The sequence below is a fragment of the Halyomorpha halys genome, unplaced genomic scaffold, assembly GCF_000696795.3.
Source record: "Halyomorpha halys isolate HHAL.00 unplaced genomic scaffold, Hhal_1.1 Scaffold64.1, whole genome shotgun sequence".
In the NCBI taxonomy this organism is placed as follows: Eukaryota; Metazoa; Arthropoda; class Insecta; order Hemiptera; family Pentatomidae; genus Halyomorpha; species Halyomorpha halys.
In genome coordinates, this window is record NW_027116348.1 from 2,403,606 (window position 1) to 2,421,516 (window position 17,911).

At 31.7% G+C, this 17,911-nt stretch overlaps 1 protein-coding gene across 2 annotated transcripts in view; it reads right to left on the reverse strand.

The window, feature by feature from the left end:
* Positions 1–17,911, reverse strand: part of LOC106692632 (cardioacceleratory peptide receptor) — a 533,326-nt gene that overhangs the window by 55,040 nt on the left and 460,375 nt on the right. For both annotated transcript variants that reach the window (XM_067053153.1, XM_067053154.1), the window contains 2 exons: positions 15,084–15,187; positions 14,885–14,978 (listed from right to left, as the gene is read on the reverse strand). In XM_067053153.1, coding sequence (XP_066909254.1) covers positions 14,885–14,978; positions 15,084–15,187 — 198 coding nt within the window. The remainder of the gene's footprint in view (positions 1–14,884; positions 14,979–15,083; positions 15,188–17,911) is intronic.

Genomic DNA, 17,911 nt, shown 5'->3' on the forward strand with positions numbered 1-17,911 from the left:
TATATATCTTCCCTTCCTGGCTCGCCTTTTAAGATCCCATGATTGCGGGCTTACCTTGAAAACATTTACTGATTGCAAGTGGAGCAGGCTTTGTAAAAAAAAAAGTAATAATTGTATCGAGAAAAATTGTAATATTAGCTAAAAGTAGGCATCTGCTTTGTAATGTGTGGTGAAACTGTATAATTACAAATACCAAGTCACTAAGTTCAAACAAAAAAGAAACGTGAATACGTGAAGTCCATTCTTCAGTGGTTTAGGAAACTCTAAAACAAGGTTCAAAATACATATTTTAATATCAATCTTTTTTTATGTGGCTGTAAGAGATTTTATATTTAAGGTCTATAAATGGTCGTGGAACATAATTGATTGGGAGTAAGATTTGAGGTAATATAAAGTTGAACAGAATGAGGATCAAACCTTTGAGATGACACTATAAAAATAAACTCATTTACATCCATTGAAAAGTAAAGTAGAATCATTTTAGTTTTATAATTATGATATTGTTAACGAACAAGGAAAATTAATAATGCTAGAAAATTAACGGTTTGAACATTAACAAACACTAACTGCCATAAAGATGTATCGCAAATGTAATCAGTCATCTAATGAGCGGATTGCTAGCTACCCTGCTTGACAAATATTATCCAATCATCTGCCAGGATTTATTAATTACCTGCATTTTCTAATTGATATCGGCCATTACTCCATAAGCTACTGGTTAAGTCTACTAATGACGCCTAATTTTTAATTCTAGTTTCAAACCAACGTTTTATTTACTCGGTCTATTATTAGCTGTGGGTTGGAGTTTTACCCACTTTAAATTCTAGTTATAAGTATGTGTTTCATAGGAATAATGAGTTAATAAGCAAGTATATTTATAGATAGTTACAGAAAAACGTGGATTAATGACATAATATTTATTTATTTATCCCTCCTAGATTTGCAAATAGTACAAGAGCACTAGTACTAAAAGATCAGTAGTTAATTTATTTTGAAAAATCTATATCTCAAAAACTATTTGACCTACAGATGTCTATTAGCACTCTAATTAAAGCTAGTTTAATGAGCTATAAAGTAGTATATGACGTTCATTTTCATAGGAGTATTAGTTTTCATGAAATTTACTAAAATAAATTGATTTATAGTTGTTCGGACAAATTTTCATTTGCCAAATTTATATTCATATGTGAATATCATAAAAACTACTACCCCTGCGATGATGAGTGTTATCGACTACTTTATAGTAAGTTTAATTCCCTTTATTTTGAGTGTTCGCAAACATATGTGCGAATTCTGGGTCTAGAGATATATTGTTTAAAAAATCCAACATTTTATACGAACAACTAGAAATTAACATTTTGTGAAATATCATAAAAACTGCTGCTCCTACAAAAATAAACGTTATAAACTATTTTATAGTAAACTTGACTAGCTTTAATTTGAATGTTGGCAGACATCTGTACGTCCAATGGTTTCCGAAATAAAGTTTTTCATTAAACAAACCTATTGTCCGAACAACTCTATAAATCAATTTATTTTAGCAAATATGAAAACTACTATCCCTACGAAGCTAATTAACTACTCAAATTAAAGCTAAATAATTGTATTATAAAATTATTTAGCTTTAATTTGAGTGCTAATAGAATTTGTACGTCGAATGGTTATTGAGATATAGATTTCACTAAATTGATTCACTAACTACTGATATTTCTGTACATTTTTATAAAATGTTGATTTTTAAAAGGCTATTGGAGGTAAATAGTTCTATTATGGCTCATATTTCAGCAAATTGATTCTTCTTTAAATAATGTTGTTTTAGATTTTCTATTGTTGTTGGTATTTTTAAGATATAGAGCTCCGAATGAAAAATGTTTAATGTTTTTTTAAGGTTTTTAAACAGCCGCCATTTTTTATTCCCCCCTAACTATACTTGGCAGACTCATCAGTTTTGACTAGAATTATACAGTTTTCATTAAAGTAATAAAAAATTGGGGTGAGATAACTCCCTTTTTTTCTTCCGGGCTCTTGTATTATAACTAACATGGACTAGAGATCGCAGCAAACATTTGATGAAAAATATTATTAAGTTTAGATGTAATAGTAATAATCCAGATTTTTTTATGTCAATAATTCTCTAAAATACAAAATAATTAAATGTATGAAATTCATAAACGTTTTTTGGTATTTACACCTGCACACCACAAACTTAACTAAAACGTCTTCTAGTTTCAACTGTACTTACGTACAAATAAGTAAAACAAGGAAAGCTTCGAGTACCAGAAACAGTTATCATGTTTTGATAGCATAATCTAAATTGCTAATGTAAATGTGAATTCAATGAAAATGATCCCGTGCTATATATACTTTTCCTCATAAGCTTAAGTAGTTGACAGAATTTGATAAAGTCGATATGGAACCGTTTAAGATAGAATACCAATCTAAGGTCCAGAATGCACTTTTGTCAATATTCCTGCTAAAAATAAAATTTTTTGCTATATACTTTTTCGAGGCACAATCGATGGTATTTAACAATAATTCATTTAATGAATCAGATGTCAATGTCTTCCTTCTTAATTACTCTAGAAGAAATATTTTACGACCATATTTCTTCTGCTGAACTGTTTGCGGTAAAGGACTAGGAAAAATTGAAAAAGAGGTGTCAAAATCAAAAATTGAAGCCAATATCTTGGAAAAACCACTGTATCGGTGAAAAAAAATTTTTACGAAAACTTTTGAACTTACCTCTTTTTCAAATAGAACGAGTTAATTGTTACTTACATTGTTTTGTTGTTAGTTACATTTACATTTTCTAGTGAACATTCCTAAAATGTTCTTGTAAATATAGGGTGTTTTTTTAAGCCCGATAGAACTTGAAATTGTAAAAAATAACACAAAAAATTAAATTGTAATCAAAATCTTTTTTTTATTCGAAAGATCAATACGTGACATTAACATTTGACAATGATTTCGGGCATATGGGCACCGCGGCTGTTCTTGACGAAGCGCATTCTGTAAAATTGTGTTCAGCGATGAGGCGCATTTTTGGCTTAACGGGTTTGTTAATGAGCAAAATTGCCGCATATGGTCGTGCGATTTGACACCTCTCGATTATTTCCTGTGGGGCTACGTGAAGTCACTGGTTTATGCTGATAAACCAGCAACAATTGACGCCTTGGAGGCCAGCATTGTTCGTGTTATTCGTGACATACGGCCAGCAGTGCTCGAAAAAGTGGCCCAAAATTGGACGTCCAGAATGCGCTTCGTCAAGAACAGCCGCGGTGCCCATATGCCCGAAATCATTTTCAAATGTTAATGTCACGTATTGATCTTTCGAATAAAAAAAAAAAATTGATTACAATTTAATTTTTTGTGTTATTTTTTACAATTTCAAGTTCTATCGGGCTTAAAAAAACACCCTATATTTTCAATTTTGTGTACACTGGAGTATATTTATACATTTTTATAAATGTTTGTACATTTTAATGAATGGAATATGGTCCGGGTGCGGGAATTATAATTCTACTATTTGAGTTTTTTTTTTACCGCACCCAGACCATATTCCATTCATCTATACACACGGTCAATCAACAATCTTCCAGTTTGTACATTTTATTTGGCATTTTGTGATTGCTGTCCATAATTTCATTAAGATTGTCACTAAATTTGTGATGTATTTATCCTAAGCTGTAGCAAGTAGGCTTAGAACGATTTCGAATTCGTTCATTTTAATTTTTAAATAATAATAATAGTAATTTGAAACAATTTACACTAATGGATTTTTGAATTTTTTTTTTTTTTATATACCTCTATTACTCAAAATCAAACTAAAAAGATATTTACATTTCGTATATGTGAAAATAAGTTTGTGTATATTGAAATAAATTATTTAGCAACTACACTTGTTTTCCAATTATTACCGTAGAGCCAATTACCATCATCACCGTCTACTTTTCAGATTCGTTAATAATGAAAAACATCTTTTTAAATTACGTAATGAAAGAGGGGTCAATTAAAAAACGGCGGAATTAGCTTGTTTCCTATGCCTTATCAATATTTGCATTGAAAATAATTTCTGTGACCTTACATCTAGGGTTGTATATTTCTGCTGCAGATATTATGAAATTATATTTTGTTGCTATCTGCTACTTGCCATAATTTTGTAAAAGATAGACACTAATTCTTTGGATTTACGTGAACCGTTTTTATGTGAACTGTGTGTATTAGATTAGTTTAGTTTTGATAGTCTAAACCTCTTTTTTTTCAAAGCATTGCTGATCAAACAAGTAAATAGTTATGATATTCATTTTTTTTTAATTGAACATATTTTTAAAATTAAAAGTATAGAAAAATTAGAAAGCTTTCAAAAGCCATTTTTAGTACCAATATTAGTAATTCTTATAATGTATATAAAAATTCCACTCGAACGTACACTACACCCCCTATTCAGAGCTTAATCTATCCTTTGACAGAATCCAATATCAATTAATTAGATCTAAATCAGTGGTAAAGCATAATAATTTACTTCATTATCAGACAATTCAGAAATAACGCTTTGCACTCTGTTGATAATTACGATTTCATTTTACCGATGATTTTCAATCATTGCTAATTGAAAACTGTAAAACGCGCTATAAGTTATTTATGTAATTGAAAATTGAAAATACTACCTCTATTCTAAACAGGGCAGAGACCTAGTAATCAACATGTTGCTAATCTATTGTCACCAAAGTAGGAAACAGTATAAATATAAATGTTCGTGAACTTTTAACGGAGACATATTTTATATAAAGTTATTTTGAATTTTCCTTTAATGTAGGAATATTTTTCTAATTTTCAAGGTTCTTAATTCTTTGTTAATTTTTAATTGGACTTTTAATGAGCATAGTTTCGATTTATTGTCAAGTTTTCTTAAATATGTTTATTACTTCATAAGATCACATGTTATTCACTTGTCAACCTCATCAGGATTATGATGAATTCGTTTGTGGAGAAACCTTCCAATAAAGTCACCCCTTTCATAGTGCATCCACCTAATGGTGCAGGTCCTTGCTCCTGAGTCAGTCTTCTTGTTGGATTTATTGGCATTGTGTCCGTCAGGTTTGTACCAGTAGGTTGGATTTTTTTTGTACTGTTTTTTATGGTAAGTTGATTTGATTTTGTTGTTAATGCCACGGTAATGCCGAAGTGGTGGTTAGGAATCACATTGTTTTCTTATAATGCAAGATAAAGTCGCATAAAGAATAGTTTTTCATTATACTAAATTTCACGTCGTAAGGTAGAGAAAGAGGAAGATATTGATTGATTGGTCTCTAAGAAACTAAGAATTCGATTGGTCAAGAAAATCCGTTTTTGAACGTGTTTGAAATACGTTCATGAGATCATAGGCAAATAAGTCGGATTTTTCCTTATCACTTTTAGCCCAGGGTTGTGAGGCTTACGGAGAAAATCTAAATGTGGTTCTATGTTGTATTTTTATAGTTTGATGACAGAGATTATAGTTACTTGTTCGTATGTTAAGTCAGATGTGTTATAAATCTCATGTTTGTATTGGTCAAATGAGAGATTTGTTGGTGTAGCGTGCTGTAGCAAGAACTAATAAAAAAAAGTCAAGTAGTTCCGGTCCTCGTAAGTCTGTCGGCCAATTGGTCGGTTCAGATGGACGGATGTATTAATTTTTAAGATCTAAACGCTTACTAACAACATTATTATTTTTAGAATTCTGAGTTCTATTGCCAAATCAGGGATGTTTGGCATTGAAGTCTCCACCACATAAAGATTTAGGTCATATTCTTTTTAAAATGTCTCCTTAGAACCTCAGTGCCTTGGATGACAATATAAAGAGTCACAAGAGGCAATAGAAATGTTACTCTGCGTCCATTTCAAACGTGAGTGCTAAATTACTGAATTTTGCTTACTTCGTTTCACCACTATCCCCGTTCTAATGGCAGCACGGTTCACTATATACCCCTGCATTTAAAGTTTGTTGGAAATTTATTCGGTGTAATGTTTTTATCTTAACTTATTAAAAAATTCCTGACGCGTTAGAGATTCGAAAAATAAGAAGTTAATAATAGTATCTTCTCCCCGCCATTATGAATTTTCATAATTCCCTGCTTGGTTTGTCAATGTGAAGGATCCGAAACCCTAATTGAACATGAAACTTGGCCTTATATTGGTAGATAGTTCTTCAATTGTCGGAAATGGGAAAATGAGCTCGTTTTATGGTTTTATTTAATGTTCATGGATCTATGTATGATCTGATCGATTTATCTTTTATCAAAACTGTTACCATTTAATTCATCTATTCTGATGATTCATTAACTTTTGCAACAATGCTTCCATCCTATGCGATTCCGAATTCACTTCGATATCAATAGATGTGGAATTTTGCGTACTGAAGATGTAACCAGACCAATACCTGGATTAATTTCAGTTTTAACCATGTGTTGTATGCACACAATGCCGCCCCAATAAATCAGCATCCTGACTGTATACATCGGCGGTGGGCGAAATGGTAAAAACCATGAAGCTTCGCCTGGTGTCAGAAAAAAATAGGCCTGTCTCGATCGGTGGCTGGCCAACATGTCCTGGACTCTGGCGTGATGGTAAGGGTAGCCCAGGTCCTAGCTTGCATGATGCATTGGCTGGGGCGGCATTGCAGTCGCAGCGTCTTTGGGGTCTTCCGGTGTCCGCGGTAAGGGGAGTGACATCAGAAAATGAGACCCCGACTCCGACTTTATACAAATTCAAAAAAGAAAAATTCGGATTATGTAAATCCGACACTGACCGAACAGGAATAATATGACACGATTTAGCAGTATTCAATGCTTCCAATTAAATCAAGTTTTCCACTAATTTTCGGACCTTTTTTCATAACAGCAATCAGTTTTAAGTTTAGTTGGTAAAAGTTCTTCGCAACATACACTACGTTTTTCACACCTAATCACACTCGTATCATTGTATTGAGGTCCGGTATCTTCCTTTAAAATAAACTCAGTTCCATTGCGCCGCCCATAGCTCAGTGGTTGGGTACAGTGTTACTAGTCGGAGATATTGGCGATTCCGGTTCGAATCCGGCCTGGGGCGTTCTCTTTTTTTCATTGAGTGGTGGTCCTACAAAATGAAAAACTTCAGCCCCAAACCTTGGTGAAAATAGTGGGAATAAATTAATACCCGACTGTATTGAAAATTCCAATGCCATTAAAATATGTTTTAAAAATTAATGACCCATGAGTTTCTATTCTATATCTCTTTTTTGTTAACCTCTTTGTTTTCTGTTACCTTCCTATGTTATGTTTTCTTGGTTGATACTAAATAAGTTGTTGCTGTGTCAGATTTCCTTTATACAATTTAACTATATGAAAAAAAACTCGGTTCCTGATTATAAAAGATTCTCCTAATGCTGTACATAATTGACGATTAATGCTTAATATAGGTGCTTGTATAATTGAAAGATCAAAATGGATATAATTTACTTCGAATAACATTAATTTATATTGTATTATATCGAAATAATTAAACATAAATGAATATATAACTTTTCAATTTATTTCGATATACTATTTTTAAAAAAAGTAAAAAGGAAAAGAAGTTTCGTAAGCGAACTCAAACTATTGAACATACCTAACATTTCACATACTTATGGTTAGTGGGGTTAGTATATAACTAAAATGAATACAGTTTTATAAAAAAAAAAATGAACTAAATATAAAAGAAAATATTAAGGATTAATTATTTTAAATTAAACAAACACAATGTCAATCTCCTTTTTTTTTAACAAATAAAATTCAGATTCTCCACTCAAGTTGAGTGTTTGCGGCTTTAGAGCACTTGCTAAGGCTCATTACCAGTGCGGCGAGAGGGATGCGCTGGGATCTTTTGAGCTCTGCTCTACTCCTCACACGTGGGGGATAGAGTGGGCTCAGGGATCCTCAGGTCGATTGTGTAAATATTGTATATATTATTTTCTCATTATTTTATTTTATTTATTTATTTTTCATACAGATAGTTTGATTATGTTCATCTTGTTTATTCTTTTGTTTGTATATATTTTCGGAGAGTTTTTTTTTTAAATTTATTTATTTTTTATTTTATTTTAGTATGTATGAGATCATTCATCACTATTATCTATTGCCCACAACTTTGTGGCAGATTGTAATATCTATCAACAAATAAATCTATCAATCAAAAAAAAAATAAATAATAGTTTCATAATTTATAAAATATTAATATTGTTTTTTTCTGGATTGGAGAAGAAATAATATTTATTTAACCTAACGTTTCCACACAAATACATATGGTGGCCATAAGTAAATTAAGGCGAAAAATTGGCGTTTATCACTATCTTATTGAAACTGTTAACTTGAGTGGGTAATCCCAGGCAGTGTAAAATATACATAAGTACTAGAGCTGGTAGTTGCTAAGATGTCTCAAAGCCGACTGAGTCGTGGGACCGCCACAGAAATCAAAGTAGATTCGAACCGGCACCACTGCAGTCACGAGACCGTCGTTTAACTTTCTCAGCTACAAACGGCCCAAAAGCCATTTCGGCTATAAAACATATGTTTTAATTTCTTTGTTTCAGCGTTTGTGAATTTCCTTATTTACATTATTGTATTTTACTTTATCAAACTATTACTTATACAACTATAAGTAATAAATTGATTTAATTTTAATCCAGTTTGTATCAATTTTGCAGAAAAACAATACTATTTTTCAATCTTTGAGCATCAATAGTAGCATTAAAACAAAAATGAATGAGAATTTACAAGATTCTTTTCTTTATTCCTATAATTTTGCGTTTTATTCATCAGTTTGGTCAGTTATCTTCTTCTAAAAGATTTAATTACGACGAATCTGTAATTGTAAAAGTCATTAAATTCATCCATCAGACTAACTTAATAACCAGCCTTTAATTATTATAATTATCTATTTAACCTGCCTTATTTTTAAAATTAGAACAGTCAGTTTTCTGCTTTTCACCATCCTTTCCAATATCGTTACGATTATTAAACAAATTATAATTGCCACAATTTTAATTATAATTGGTGCGGATCAGTACACCATACCAAAGCTATAACTAAGACAACTAGGGCTTACCAAAGCCAACAACCAACGGGCGTTGATGACCAGGCTGTTAAACGCCCTTTCAAAACTAACAAACAAACAAACAAACAAAGATTTAATTCCTTTAAACTTCGGTAAAATTGAACGCAGTTGTTTCCTTCCTGCATTTTGAGCAAGACTATCAACGAACTAAATCCTCAATATTCGCCCTTAAATTTATCTGCTTTATTTTTATTTGTAGTTCTGGAATAATTACTGTTTTCATATGCCCTGTTGTAATATTGATTACTCCCTAGTTCATGGCCATGGATTCTAAGATATGTTCAACTGAGAGAAAAATTAACAAAATAGAAAAAGTGGAACAAAAAATGAGATCCACAAGTCCAACTTATGTACTGATTTCTTATGATCCTTAATCCTGTATATATACATTGTTGCATTATTAACTGGGTTAGTTCAGTAATAAGATTAATAATACCTACACTCTAAATATTACGTCTATGCAGCTATATAGGTTTTCTTTTATGTCCTTTAATGTCGACAGTTCCTCATGGAATTTTACTCCATATGTAATGTTTCTACCTAAATTGTCCCGTAGCTTAGCCAGTCCACACCTTTTTTTTACCGCCTAAGTTTATTGACGAGCTAATGCTATATAAACAATAAATGCTAAGACTAGATCTAAATCTATACAGTATATTCCTATATTATTCCTACAAATACTGAAGCCTTCCTTTTCTACATGGTACTATGACGGTTAGGCCGTCCGTAGCTCGGGTGTTTGAGGCGCAGAACTTTACCACTTGGGTACTTTAGCGGCGCCGGTTCGAATCCATCCTGGGGCGTAGACCCAAGAATTGTTCAGGAAGGGGGTCATAAAAAAAGTATTATGAGGAAGTGTGCTTGGTCCGCTGAAGGTTTGGGGGATGTTGCCTCAGGAAGCACTAGTTGGAGGTAAGTACAAGAACGAGGAGGGACCGCTCCACTGGCGTTTAGTTCACACAAGCTATGTTTTAATGTTTTGATTCGACTATATAACGTTCATAAGGTTTTTTCCACTTCTGCTTCCTCAATATAAATAAGTTTCAACGGTACGTCACTATTATGCTTCATATTTCCCTTAATATATTCACTGTTTTTTGTTTTTTCTCTTTTTCTGTGAGGTGAAAACAATAAAAAATATCAATAACTGTATAACCAACATACAATTACTTGTACTTTTTTTCTTCTGAAGCATTCCTCAAAATATGCTATCGTATATGGTTAACAATTTTTCTTGAAATTTCTTCAATTCGATGCCAATGATAATAAGACACAAAGGTGGGTAGGTCTAATAAGCCATTGTTATTGCTATATTTTTTAAAAATCAAATAAATACACGTACAAATACAACTTGTTACTTACGAAGAATTTTTTCACCCCTGATATCATGGTTTGTTTATATTTAAGGCACATCAAAATAGCTTTAAACATTTTATTTGACACAAATACAATCCTAGAATGAATATTTTTTTAACCTCTCTTTGACTTATAATCCCTATACTGGATGACATAACCCTAATATGTGAACAACTCTGTCAAAAAGTGAAGCCAAAAAGGCCACGCCCACGGAAGAAAGATTTACGTAGAGGCCAATAGGAATTTCCTTCAGTGTAATCTAAACTGCTACGCTTTTGTTGAAAGACATACAACGCCCGCCTTTTGGGTTTCACTTTTTCTGCCTACTTATCCTCTTTATTATACTCCTTCCTGGAAGTCCTTATGTGACTGTTTATTAAACAGATGATTTTTTTTTAAACCGAAATTGTTTTTTCCTATTATTCATATTAAACTAGTATTTAGGGAAAAACAAAGATTCTAATTCAATTATGATATTGGAAAACGCGGTATATAGCACAAAGAATAACAATAAATTAATAAGTCTTTTTATTTGGCTACACCAATTAAAACCCACGATTCTACTGAAAGGTTATACCTGCAAAATTTAACATGACGATTTTTTAGCATAAAAAACTTTTTCCTAACCTCATCTGAGTGTTATAAGCAAATGAGATATCAATGCATCAATGTTCATTTCTTAACGCAGGCTGTTGTGTGTCAAAATTAAAAATATGATAACTGGGTAAAAGTTAAACGTGATTTTCTTACGCCTGAAAAGTTTGAACAAATGCCAGTTTTAGTATTTTTAGACGGAATCTTCAATCATTCAATCAATAATATTTCTGTAATGTGAAGTGAAGGGATTTTAGAGATAAATTAACCAAGATTACAGTCACCTAACAAATGCTTTTTCCATAAATTGTCTTAATTATTATCTAATAAGAGAAATATATAGTTGCCTTTCGCTATAACAATTATTTAAAGAAAATACATTACTATATATTGTTTTATTTCTATTTATAGCATTTCGGCGTATAAGATGGGCATGTGAGGTTGTAGGGCTTAGTAACGAGTGGATCCCTAAAATCGTAATAAACACTGAACCAAGAGGTAAACGTCCGAGGGGTAGACCGAAACGTAGATGGGAAGATTGTGTTAAAACAGATTTAGTGGAATTGGGTTTGGAGGGGCATCACTGGAAGGATGTATGCAGAGAGCGTTTTGTGGTATCGGCATCGAACCTTCGGGGTCCTCAAGCCTTTATTATTATTATATTGTTTTATAAAATCCCCAGTATCCTTTAACAACTTTTTTTTAAATTTAAGTTTTATATAGTATGAGCCTTAAAGTACATTTTTAAAATCCTTTTACGTGCTTATTGTTCTGCCTGCATTTTGAATATTTGAAAATGTATTGAAATTTATTTCTAATGTCTGCTGTAATTATCAGTATTCATTTATTTTTGTTTTTGATGATCTTACTACGTACCATGTTTTATCTTATTAATTATATAAACATTCCATGTAGCTCATTAACGATGGTCCCGACGGACAACTCTTAGCTCTTAGATTTGACTTTCTAGGCTTGAAAAACTTTTAATTATTCATTTGGACTTTAAATATTAGAGGTCGGGACATTTTTTTATGCCATGTTCCATGTTGAGTAACTACTTATCTCCGAAGGAGTAAAATCAAGAATTATTTGTCGGGACCGCTGCGAACAAAATATAAATTGATCCAGGCTGGATTCGAACCCCAAGCACTGTGCGACCCTTGCCCCAACGTGCTCATTTATTTCTTCCTCCCGTGAGATTCTTAATTCAGTTGCTAGAAATAGAACCAGGTGATTGTTCGTTAGTCCTGGAATTAGGACTGTTGAAGTCTCTGGTGAGTTTGCAATCTGATTTTTTTTGTTTTTTTAGTTTCATTTCAAGGGATGCATTTTTCAGATGCTACCTTACTCAGACAATCTGGCAACTCGCCCCAACCAGAGCTTTAACATAGTCTTTTTACCTTGTTTACTTTATTCGCGTTGTGGATGGATGAATGGATGTTTTCAATTACTTGTGATATTTCAATTAACAGGCATAAGGTTTAAGTACAATTCTGAGAAAATTTAAAATCTATTTTTTATTTTTTTTTAGTTTTTCCACTTCTTTATTATAGAACAATAGCGGGATTTTTTTTTTTATTCGTTTAAGAATTATAAATTCATATTGTTGATTTTAACGGTCTCAGCTTCAGCGAAAATTATGTGTTAACGTAAATATTCATTATCTTATGAATATAAAAATAAAAAATTCTATGATGCACAATAATTAAACATGTAATAAAGCTGTATATAGTTTTCTGTGTCTATCAGCTTATTTATTTTTTATAATAATTATGTATAATACAAATTATCATTTATGAGACTCTAGATATTGTGGCTTTTATATAATGTATGTAAGTATTCTTTAAAAGCTATATTTAAGTATTTTTAGGTATGAGAAGATGTCCGAGAGTTCTCTGAGTAGAAATATACAAATAAGAAAAACTTATTTTTTAGTGCCAAAGTTTCGACCTGAATTTCAGGCCATCATTAGGGCTGAAAAACAAGACGACTTGAAAATATACATAACAATAAATCAAGTATTTGTTATTTGATAGTGATAGAAGTTAAAAAATAATAATGTAAAGTTAAAATAAAACATATTTATTTGTGCCGAAGTTTTGAACCGAATTTCCGAAACGGTTGCCCCTTTGCAGTCCACTGTTTGGACTTTATTTTTATTTTCGGGCGTATAATGGTTTATCCAAGTTCGATCTACAGTAATTAATCGGCGCCAAAACCCGGATTTATTACTCTTAAACTGCGCCAAAAGAGCGGTGAAAATGTTCATTCGAACACATTTCTCATATCTAAATTTTGATTTAATATGTAACCAACACGTTCTTTTGACATGTTCATAACCCCTTACTTTAATTCTGCGGTCGTCTAGCACCATTAGCAAACTTGATCGGCAGTTGCAGTTTTTCCCGAACGTTCATCGCCTCTCAAGCTCTCACGGCCAAGTTTAAATTCAGCTGCACAAAATTTCACTGTGGTAAATGGTGGTGAAGAGCCACCATGCACAGAATCCAACTCATCTTTGAATTGCGTAGGCGTATTGCCTTTCAAAAACAAATATTCAATGACGGCTCGATGCTCGATTTTGTCCATTTTCACAAAAAAAACTCACATCAATTCGATTACATAAACACTGCGGCTCCAAAAAGGCTGAAACTTTGGTGGATAACTGTCAACATACGAACAACGAAATTCACTTACTTTATTTTACGAGTGCTGCCATCTTCACGTTGCGGTCGGAAAATTTTCAGACCACTCTCGTGTATATTGTTTTCTTTCACACATTTCATTATGCTATTTAAATCGTTTTTACTATTTATACATCTTTAATCATTACTTGCCTATGTTATTAAATTTCAATTACTCATCATCTACAATTTCTTCCGCCCCTTTTAGTATGTTCATTTTCTTATTTACATGACGAGTTTGAATTTTAAGACGAGTAAGAATTTTATTATTTATTTTGTATAAATTTTACCTTTACATTATTAAATTTTATCTTCTATCAGCATCAAGTACCATATACCTGATTTATTGTTATATATATTTACAAGATTGTTTGTATTATTTTTTTTCTGAATTAAGATTATATCGTGTTGTTTTTCACTGCCATGAAATTTAGGTCGAAATGTACACAGAAATAAACAAGTTTAACTTATTTGTCTATTTGATATGATTAATTGATAGAACGACCCTAAATCTAATCGCAACTTTTCTTTTCATCATGACTTCCAAATATATTTCACACCGCTACCACATGTAATAGATATTTGATAGAATTTTTAATTAGCTGTAAATCACTCAAATCCTTCGGAATACTTAGATCAGGCTTCTTTCTAATACCTCATTCTCTCATCTACTGCAGCCAACCCTATAATTCCTACCTATCCAATCTTTCTTAAGGTTATGGACCGACAGTTTCCTCTCTATAATTATGACAATACTTGAAAGTTTATCAATTTATAATCTTGTAAATTAGTAGGAATTTTAAACAATACGAAAAACAAAAAAAAGTTTTTTTATGAAAAATTAATTAACTAAATTTACTAATAATAATTGGCTTCAGATATCAATTGAATGACAAAATCATTTTTATTTCTCGAAAATCTGCTACTAATATGTAAATTATTTTTTAAATGAAATATATGTATGTATAATGAATATATGAAATATTTGTAACATTGTATGTATTTATTTGTGAATGAATATATATAACCATAAATCAAAATATGCAGATCAAAGACATTTGGTTTGAACTACATATGAGCACATTATCATTATTATTACAGTGCAGAAAATATTTGCTATAAGCCATTTTTTCAATACTCACAACTTCCTGAGAATTTCATTGGATGTTTTATGGCATCATATCTGTCGATGCTGAGAGCCACTAGCACATATGTCGAGCCATATGTTACCAATACCTAGCAAACATGTAAATGTTTAATATGCAACACAACTTAAAAATTATGATAACATCCTCATCAATGAATAATATATTTATTCGTTAATAAATGGTCAACAATTACCTGTAAATATCGTATTACTTTGCAGGCAACGTTTCCAGCATGCCAGGCTATCGTGACTCTCCAGACAATGTCTGTTAATACGCTTATTAAGCCAACTGCCAAATCTGAAACATATAAAATATTGCTATAAATAACTTTTGCTATGTTTAAGAAAATTATTATTCGTTTCTTTGTTAGTTTTAATTATTTCTAAGTTATCTTCAATTCCATCACAGGCATAAAATTTGTTCTTGGGTGTGATGGCCTAAAACAAGATTTTTAGCCTGTATTATCCACGAAATCACTTCACGTTGGCTTAGGTCGGGGTTCTTAACCCGGGAGGAGTGCCCTACTTTTTTATCCACTAAGAGGTTTGCCTTCAGCGTTTACCTCATGGTAGACAAGATATACTATGTTTTTTAATATAATTGGTGATGATTATGACTAACATCATGACGATTACCTTTAATGCAATTTGAAATTGTTGCTCTTCCTTTATTGTATGAAGAAGAATCTAGATTCCGTAAAAGATCTCAGGAGATGTCCAGGTGAGGAAACTGCTCAATTGAGTTAAAAAGAATGTCACGTTATGAGTTTACTGGTGAGAGAAACGCTGTCTTACTGTTGCAAGGAGGTCGGAGTAAAACCGAATTGAGTATAGGTAAGGAAGTAAAATATGGTAAGATGGAGTGACATAAAAAGCGGAAATATCAGCATAAAGGGGTTAATGGAAGGTAGAAAAAAGTATAAAAAAATAAAGCAGAGACATTTATTTCCCAATATGAGCAAAATGCTCAGGCCTACACCTCTTCCGGGGTAACCCATGGTCAGCTTGCCAAACTATCACGCTGAGGGTTTAGAATTGGCACGCGACTAGATAGTAGATTTTAAAACTTCTATTCACTTAATTTTAATTAATTTAAATTTATTTAATTACTCAAACAAAACCAAGCTCCGTATTTGGAATGAAAGGATTCTTTACGCCACTCATCACTAGAGCGACAAAATTTATAAATTACAAAAAATGGAAGTGAGGGGGGATGGAGGATAATATCCACGTTCTTGCTAAATGAAATTTCTTAAATCAGAGATTTCGCACTACGTTATTCTTGTGATTTTAGTTAAGATATGAATACTACTAGGAAAACATTATAAAAATATAACTCTGATAATTTTTAACTTGTACCCTTTATACGTCTGATGATAAAAAATAAATATTATTTTTCCCTAAACTTCAATGATCCATTTTTACTCTCTACTTCCCATTTTAAAAAAACCTCCTTTGTTTCAACCCTTAAGCTATTTTCAAGGAGAAAACCTTAATCATTGATGTCGGAACTCATTAAATTGTCTTTTTTGCTGGCAATTGCCCATTTCTTATTTATATATATATCACATAATTTCATTACAAAACTATTCTAAAAAAATTGTTTTTCCTATTCTACTTACCTCATTAACAATTTAGTGGATAATAATAATATTATACAAACCACTCTCAAACAATCAATTTATTAAATCAGTAATCTTGTTTATTTATTTTTTCCTTACGGATTCTCTCTTGAAAAGTTTACTAGTCATGTCTTTTAACATGATTTGAAACTGGCTTCAAAAATTGTTGCAAAAGAAAAGAAATCCGAATTATTATCTCGTAAATAAATATCTCTATTACATTTTAAACCAATTTACTGCAACTAAACTTTTACAGAGGTACTGATTACTCTAGGATCACTTCTAAGTAAAAACAAACGATTAGCAAGGCGGTTTCGTACGGTTATTGCTTACGTACATTTTTATTGCTTAAAGAATAGTTATTCATTGTTTCATTGCTTAGCTAATATTACTAATCTTGAACTCAATTTATGCACTCAAAATTTTCAAATGGGAAAAACAGAGGGAGGAGGGTGAAGTACAATTGTGGCACACCTGAATATGGAGACCCTCAGATGTGGCATGCATTTTTAAAAGAATGTGCACCCCTGTCCTTGGTTGAATAATATGAGGAGGGTTTCAAGTGAGTTTAAGTATGAAATAACGTGGAGCCCCTACTAAACTTTGTGAATATTTGATACGATTTGGAGTAAGGTTTCCGTGGCTTTTACCGAGTGGAAATCCTATTTTAGCCCGTCACCATCTAGGGGGCGTATTTAAGTAGCTTTTCCATTTACTCTCCCTTGATATAAATTATATGTTTGTGTGAAAACAAACCTAAAGTCGCTTAAGAGGAAGCATTTTTAAAATTCTGTATTTATGCCCTTCCCTAGTATTAAAAACACCTTTAATTAAAACCATGCCCTTCCAGAATATTAAATCCCTAATAAGATCTTGTTGAATGACCATTGTTCATTGATATGAAAATTTTAATATTAATCAAACATTATAATAAATAATAGTTATTTTTGTTACTTTGTAAATAGTAAAAACGCATCCTTGTAATACTTTTGCCTTAACCAATATACGCCAATGAGTTTTCTGTTATAAAATTGATGCACCCTTATTCTTCCTTATATTTCAGATGAGTCTCTGTTTTCAACCATCTAACAAACTAGTGTCTTCATTATTTGAATGGCTCATTATAAAAAAATAAATTCCATCCTTCTTTGTGGAAGACTCCTAGCTGACTGCCAGAAAAATCGTAGTGCAGCCCTATACACTTTTACTAGTTGACTATAGTAACATGTATAATCTAAATATTTATATTTATCCAATTTATTTAACCTAGTTAATGTATAATACACGCAATAGCAAGCTATAAATTATTAGATAGCAATAGCCTTGCTTATTTTATTATGTTTTGGTATGTTCAATATGAAATGCTTTCTATATTCCTTTAATTTTTTCTATTTATTACT